A 6,835-nucleotide genomic window follows, 5' to 3' on the forward strand; every position below is an offset into this window, starting at 1 on the left:
CACTTCAGTCTGGCCTTAGATCAATGCTCCCATTGAATCCCAAAAACAAATGTTACTTTGTATAAATATTAGAAAAAGTGAGTAATTAAGAAGTAAATAGTGAGTAAATTTATATTGTTTCTTTTCATTCTTATGTGTGTTATTGTGTCTTTATGTTTTTATGTTCATTGTACGCACCAATAACCAGAGCAAATTCCTTGTGACATGAGGTCATGTGACCGGAGCCCGACGAGTGAAAATCTACGTTGTGACTGAAGAGAACCAATCAGCAGGAGGTTGTGAGCGTCATTGTTTCCAAACGTCTCCGTCTCTGTTCGTCCAGACTGAAACTCATCCTGAAGTTTTCAAACTAGAACCTGGCACCAGACGTATCTTCAGCTGAGTTGATGCTGAAGCAGCTTCTGGCTCCAAAGACGTCAAAACCACAAAACGGTAGAACTCGTATATTTACATATACTCTGATATTTTGGCTTTATTTTTGTACAGTGGGAGGAAGTGGGGACGTCCATCTTTATTTACAGTAAAATAACAAAGATTTGATTACAAACTTTAGACTTTACACTGAACGTAGTGTTGCACAGAGAACAACTCGACCAGTGAACTTTCTCTTCGTGGAACTTTATCCATCAGGCAGAACCAAACTTTTACAATAACAAAGGCTGAGTTACCGGACCTGTTACTCACAAACACATTTTTATTTATAAAACAAAAATCTGAATGGGCAGTAAAGCACATGTTCACAGAGACAACGGGGGTTGAAGAGCCAGAGGTTGAAGTTGTTTTTGCTCAAAAAGTGCAGTAATATGTAGATTGGTTTTTCTGACAGAGCAAAAACATAAGTTCACGTTGTCGTTCCTTTGGAGAACGACTGAAGTCCATATGAACGGTAAACTCGAGGGCGGCATCTGCTCGGTAGCGTCCCGACAATAAAACAAGTGTTTAGTCCAGTCTTCATTTGATAAAACAGTCTGTGAGTCTTCTGGTGGACAGAAGAAACTGAATCACCGCAAATCCATCATGGACACGGTGTCGTTGGTGATGGTGACGTGTCCCGCGTGCTGGAGACAAGAGACAGATGGTTAGACTCTGTTCACGAGGACAGATGACATCAGACATTAGAGTTTCTCCCACAAGCCAGAGGAGTCGATGTGAGAACCCAGCAGGAGATCGTCCACAGGATTCAATGCTCCCACATGTTCCTGTTGTTGTGAACGAGTCAGACCCAACAACCTGCTGCTGCTGCTTCACAAACACTAACTGAGTTCATGTCTGAAAACTGCTCTAGATAAGCACGACTACTTTCCCCCTGACAGGGCTAATATCAAGAAAATGATACTGGACAATTACAAAAATGAAATAAAACAGTATTTATAAGGAAAAGGTCATTGAAGTGTGGATTGCTCTCAGGGGGGGGGGGGGGGGGGCTACTCACTGTAAATAGAGGGGGTTCTTTGCTGTGAGGGTGGAAGCCTTTCTCTTTACACGTGGAGATCTCATTGGTTCCTCGGTCCGTCAAACTGAAGTAGCCGATTCTGGGTCAAACACAATCACACTTCAGCACAGAGAAAACACATCGACACAAACACACAAACCCTGAAGTAATAATCCTCCCTCGTGTCTCATGTTCGTGACCACGAGACACGAGCGGGTTTCCGACTCACTCGTTGAACTTGGGCGAGCAGACGATGGCGATGGCCTCTGGCAGCATCATCTGGTAGGAGCAGTGTGTGTGGAGGTCCACGCTGGACAAGAAGGCCGTCTGTGTCGGGTGAGTCTGAGAAGAAAGAGCACAGGCTTCAGTTTCCTGCTCAGCTGGTTTCAATTTACTGTGAAAAGTTATCGACGCCTCAACACCACGACTCGTTCTCGTGAGCCTCGGACTTGACAAACCACATTTTGCACGTAGCTTGTAGCTGTTCAGTGTAAAACCTCGGGTTGCAAAGGGAGGACAGTTTCCGGTAAATTTTCGGAAACTTTCAGGAAACTTTCCATGGGAAGTTAAGCTCAGAAATATTGGGAATTTGAAAGAAAGACAAATCTACGCAAAGTTTGGCCAACTATTCATATCTCTGCCATTGCTTTAGTGTTTTTTTACAAGCTTTTTTCTCATCTTATTCTATAGAACAATTCCACGTGCACTATCTCATGTGTGGAAACACATTTCACCTAATCCAATGTAGAAGGAAAGGTTGTGTGCATTTGCAAATACGATGCAAAGACCTATGTTGAGAACTAAGACACTAAGATGCAGAAGGAGTGTCAGTGCCCAAAGTTTCCTCAGGGCTCAAATCAGCCTATGAAAAAACAAAATGTTTATATTTAAGTCTGTATATGACAAGGTAAATACAGTTAGTATAAATTACCCACAACATTTCCAGTTTATTCCCGTTAATTCCCATGGAAAGTTTCCCATTTTGAATATCCCTGGAGTTTTGCAACCCAAACCATGAATTACTGACACCACTGAGTCTCATGAAGTTTAAAAAGCCAGAGGGAGATTCCTGCAGCTCTGCTCACTCACATGAATCCAGCCCAGGGTGATGAGATCGTACTGGTCCTGTATGAGGAAGAGCTCCTCCTCATTTTCCGTGTCACAATAGTCGGGTCCACCGCTCTGCTTCGGTACGATGACGTGTGTCACAGTAAACGCATTTCTGGTCTGAAACAAACACACAAAGCGACACACTGTTTGTTGCTCTGCGTTAAATTATGCAAAGCGGCCGTCTGCCAACAGGACGTCCACAGTCTCTGTCGACTTTGAGTCTGGACGGGCAGAGTTTGGAGACGATGACACAACCACTTGCTGATTGGTCTCGATAGAACTCCGATCACATGACCTCCCTTCAGAATAAAACAACCAACTGAAACGAAGACAAAACACTCAACTGGACAGAGATTGTTTTAGTTTGAAAACATTATTTTCAAATGAAATCATAGTAGAATGGATGTAGCTGCTATTACCGTGGCAAAATATCTGATTAGATGAGAAAGAATTTCAACAAACCGGAACATTACAAACTAAACAAAAACTTCTTCTCATAAAGCAAACTATTTAAACACAAGGGAACTTTGACATAATTCAAATCTACCCAAACGTGTTCCAGTGCTTGTTAATAATATTCAGGTCCGAGGTCATTCAGACATTTTAAGAAGCAGCAGAAACCCGGTTGAACACGAATGACTCAATTCAAGAGTCTTACCAGTTTGCCACACAGGATGCCGCAGGTCTCCACAGCCCGGCTGGTGTTGGCCTCGGCCAACCTCAGGAAGCTCCGGCACAGCTCGGCAGGAACCGCCAGCTGCCGAACGGCATCCGACATCGTATCTGCACAAACCATAAGAGTCAGAAAACCTGGATTCTCTCCTGGAGCAAGGCATGGTGTGAACAGGAAGTGAAGTAGGTCAGGGGGAGAGAAATCAGCTCAGGAGAATAAAGACTTTAGAGCAGGAACAGGGCAGTATGTAAATCCTCTGAGGGCCGGCCCCTCACAAGAAGATTAACTCACTGTTGTTCCCGGGGCTGACCAGAGAGCCGGGCTTGAGCGCGCGGTCGAAGGTGGGCGGGGCGGTGGCGGGTGTACCGCCGGCTGAAGGGGGGTTGTACTCGTGGTTGGTGCCACTGGACACGTCCCCCAGGCTCTGTGGGAAGCTGGGGGGGACGAGCGGGGGGCCCTGGATGCCCGGAAGGAGGGCCGTTTCAGGGGGGGGCACGCTGGGCGTGGCGAACTCGAGGAGCACGCGCTGGCGCTCCTTCTCCAGCTCCTGGCGGCGGATCATCTCCTCGAAGGCACTGAACTGCTCCTGCTCCCGCTGCCGCCGCTGCATCTCGGCCACGCGCTCCCGCTCGGCGTCCAGCGCCCGGCGCCGCGACTGCTCCTGCTCCAGAGCCTCATCCGCCACTTTCTGAGAACCACCAGAGACGTGCAGGTTTCAGTTTCAGCAGCAGAACAGTTAATGAAAGTTGTAAGTGGATCTCAAATGAATGTGTTTCTTTCATTGTAATAAACAATGAGAGTATTCAGGCTCAGTGTTATCGTTTAGCCTCCGATAATGAATCACTGCTTCTTTCATCACAACCTGGTTAATGTTTCAGCCCTTTTACAGCCCAGATGATACACTGTTAAACCAGAGTACTGTACTTTTCATTGTATTAACAGTGGTTTTGACAGATGTGAGTCAGGACACTTCACCTTTTTGGCGAGATACTGGGCGTGTTCTTGTTCAAATCTCCTCAAAAGACCTTTTTTCAGAATCTCTGCCTGAGGAAATGCGACATCCTTCAGTTTCTGCAGAAGAAAGGAAACAGAGTTAAATCTGGAGCTGAGTCGATTTCTGGAAAACAATTCAAAACACAGTTTCCAGGTCAGTGTGAACTCGGTGATCGTACCTTCAGCGTGTCCTTCTTCTCCGGGACGTTCGCCGTCTTGTAATCACGATGCTTGGGAAGTTTTTCTATAAAGAGCCTTTTGGGCAGAAAAGAAGTTCTTGTAATTGAGTGAAAAACCTCTGTGTCCTGAGAGAGCTTTTTAAAAACCAGGGACTAAACCTTGGAATTCAAAGTAATGACAGACTGTCGACTTTGAATTGGTTTTCCTCTTTTTGAAGAGCCACAGAACTAAAGCGAGGATGGGGCCTACAGCAAAAATCAGCTGAACCTTTCCTCAGCATCTTATCCTTCTTTTATATACATTTCCTCCCAACTTGACAAATGTGCTGCATTTAATTGTGACTCCAGCCTCTGCAGGGAAGGACAAAGTAAACACTTGAACCCAGGCCGCCCACGTACGTGATGTATCGGTTGTACAGGACGAAGGCGTGTTCGATGCTGCCCTCGTCCGTGTAGACGTTGGCCATGCGCACCATCTCCATGCCTGAGCGGAAGTAGCGCCTCAGGGGCACCAGGTCGTTCACCTCCACCGTGCTTCCCTTCTTGGTGAGTGCACGCACCCGCTCCTCCGGCAGCAGACTGACATCCGTGTGATCCGCCATCATGACCAGTCAACCTCGAACACTGGGAAGAGAGGGACAGGTACTCAGTGCAGCTTCCTGTGGAGTCGGTGCTGGAGAAAACCACACGCACCACCTGTCAGGAAGGGTTTGAACTTTATCTGGTACTTTGGGTTTGGTCCTGACATCGTTTGTTTACGAGAACAAAGGGACTGTTTTCACATTCAAGGCCTCATGAATATAAATTATGGACAATAACCTAAAACTTTTTAATGTTGTGCTTCCTGTAACAGAAGCAGTTTACATCACGGTTCCTGCAGCAACAGAACAAGTCAACAAGTTGAATTTAAGACTTTTCAAATCAGTAATTAATAAGATCTATTTTGAGTCAGACACATATGAAGGAAAGTCCCAGATTGACTGACACATCATAACTGAACACAGGGCGAAGCAGGCGAGTGGAAAATAAACCTCAGAGTAAAGTGATCGATTCTGACCGAGGAGCCACAGACCAGTCAGAAAATCACAGACTGAGTATATTTACAATAAAAACCAGTGTCCCTGCTGGGAGGCTCCACGACTCTGGATTTCCACTGAAGTCTAATGTGAGACCAGCTCCCTGACTAACAGTCACATGGGCTGCATGGCGAGCTGGTGTCCTCCCACTGAGACACAATGTGTGGCTGCTGGCGGTGGAGTCACCGAGGTGTGGCTCTGATAGAAGGTGAAAGGTGGACGCACTGGCAAGATTATTTAATATATGACCTGTTGGTGTTTCTCCAACGGGAAATCAAGCTTTTACAAATATCAAACTATGATCAGAAGAGTCTTTACAGTCTGGACATGAACAGACTGAATGGTGTTGGAGCTACAGCTGATATAAAACTATTAAATTCATCTTTTTGTGTTTTCATAGATAGAAATAAAGGTTTTATAGAACTGTTTTTATGAATGAGGCATTTAAAACCTCTGGTCTCTTGACAGATAAATTAAAGTTATGCTTATTATATTAGCTTTAGATACAAAGGTTTTAATAATCTCAGGCCATGTTTTACACAGTCTGTAGCTTCTTTGGGTAAATCCAGTCCAAACTGAGTTATTGGTCTTGTTTTGTTTTCATAACTAGAAACAAAGGTGAAGTTATTAAAGTGTAAACTCTTCTGTGGGTGACAGACCGGATGTGACAGGCAGAACTCTGCTGGTTCCGGAGCTGCAGCGGATCTGATGCGGTTCAGGTTCAGAAAGGAAAAGAACCAAGTTTCTCTTGGTGTGGAAGCTTCAGATTAAAAGCACACGAGTTCAAGTTGAAGCTGAACCACAACACGTGACCCTTCACCAGTGAGACACACGAGATGAGGAGAAACCAGTTCACATGGTCTCGGAACCTCCTGTGATTGGACAGAAGAAGCTGTTTCACTGGTTCTGTCTCACGGAGCGTTAGCAGCTAACTTAGCTCGACCGGGCTCCGAGTTTCAAAAGGCTCAAACAGGAAGTGAATGTTGGTCCTCACCGAACCGAGCAGTGACCCGCGGCTCCCAGGGCTCTGACATGCAGAGCAGATCCGAACCGGAACCGCTCCAGGCCCAGTGAAGACCCGTTCCTCTGGTTTCACTCTGGTGTCACTCCAGCGACCCAGCTCCGCGGCACACTTCCGCAATCCTAACAACTTCCGCATGACGACACACGCCCCGCCGGAAGTCGGGTATCGTACAAAATAAAATAAAATAAAACAAAATAAAATAGAAAAAATTTAAATAATATGAAATGAAAACAGATTGAATTCCTATTTAGTTCTCACGTTTTGTCATAAAAACCATAACGTCAGGGTTCCCTGCAGAGGAAGGTTCTGGGTTCTGGACTCATATTCCGTGTTAAATTAACACATTAT

At 45.6% G+C, this 6,835-nt stretch overlaps 1 protein-coding gene across 3 annotated transcripts; it reads right to left on the reverse strand.

The window, feature by feature from the left end:
- Positions 1-446: 446 nt before the first annotated feature.
- On the reverse strand, positions 447-6,606 carry LOC128437757 (STAM-binding protein-like A). Of its 3 annotated transcripts, none has more exons than XM_053420011.1 (10): positions 6,458-6,606; positions 4,787-5,011; positions 4,388-4,463; positions 4,191-4,286; positions 3,507-3,903; positions 3,201-3,325; positions 2,522-2,659; positions 1,662-1,774; positions 1,433-1,532; positions 447-1,058 (listed from the first exon to the last, which is right to left on the reverse strand). In XM_053420011.1, the coding sequence occupies exons 2-10, from the start codon at positions 4,990-4,992 to the stop codon at positions 1,002-1,004; spliced, it is 1,308 nt and encodes a 435-aa protein (XP_053275986.1). In that variant the 5' UTR covers positions 4,993-5,011; positions 6,458-6,606; the 3' UTR covers positions 447-1,001. The 3 variants fall into 3 exon arrangements, with proteins under 3 accessions (XP_053275986.1, XP_053275987.1, XP_053275985.1); XM_053420012.1 differs by having other exon boundaries at positions 4,787-5,046; XM_053420010.1 differs by having other exon boundaries at positions 4,787-5,083.
- Between the last annotated feature and the right edge of the window lie 229 nt (positions 6,607-6,835).

This window comes from Pleuronectes platessa, chromosome 4, assembly GCF_947347685.1.
Source record: "Pleuronectes platessa chromosome 4, fPlePla1.1, whole genome shotgun sequence".
In the NCBI taxonomy this organism is placed as follows: Eukaryota; Metazoa; Chordata; class Actinopteri; order Pleuronectiformes; family Pleuronectidae; genus Pleuronectes; species Pleuronectes platessa.

Bases quoted from the DNA above. Each gene is read 5' to 3' on its own strand.
- LOC128437757 (XM_053420011.1), bottom strand. From the start codon at position 4,992: ATGATGGCGGATCACACGGATGTCAGTCTGCTGCCGGAGGAGCGGGTG. The intron at 2,660-3,200 runs GTAAGACTCTTG...TGTTTGTTTCAG, and splicing joins GCATCCTGTGTGGCAAACTG to ACCAGAAATGCGTTTACTGT. The intron at 1,059-1,432 runs GTGAGTAGCCCC...TCTTGTCTCCAG, and splicing joins AAGAACCCCCTCTATTTACA to CACGCGGGACACGTCACCAT.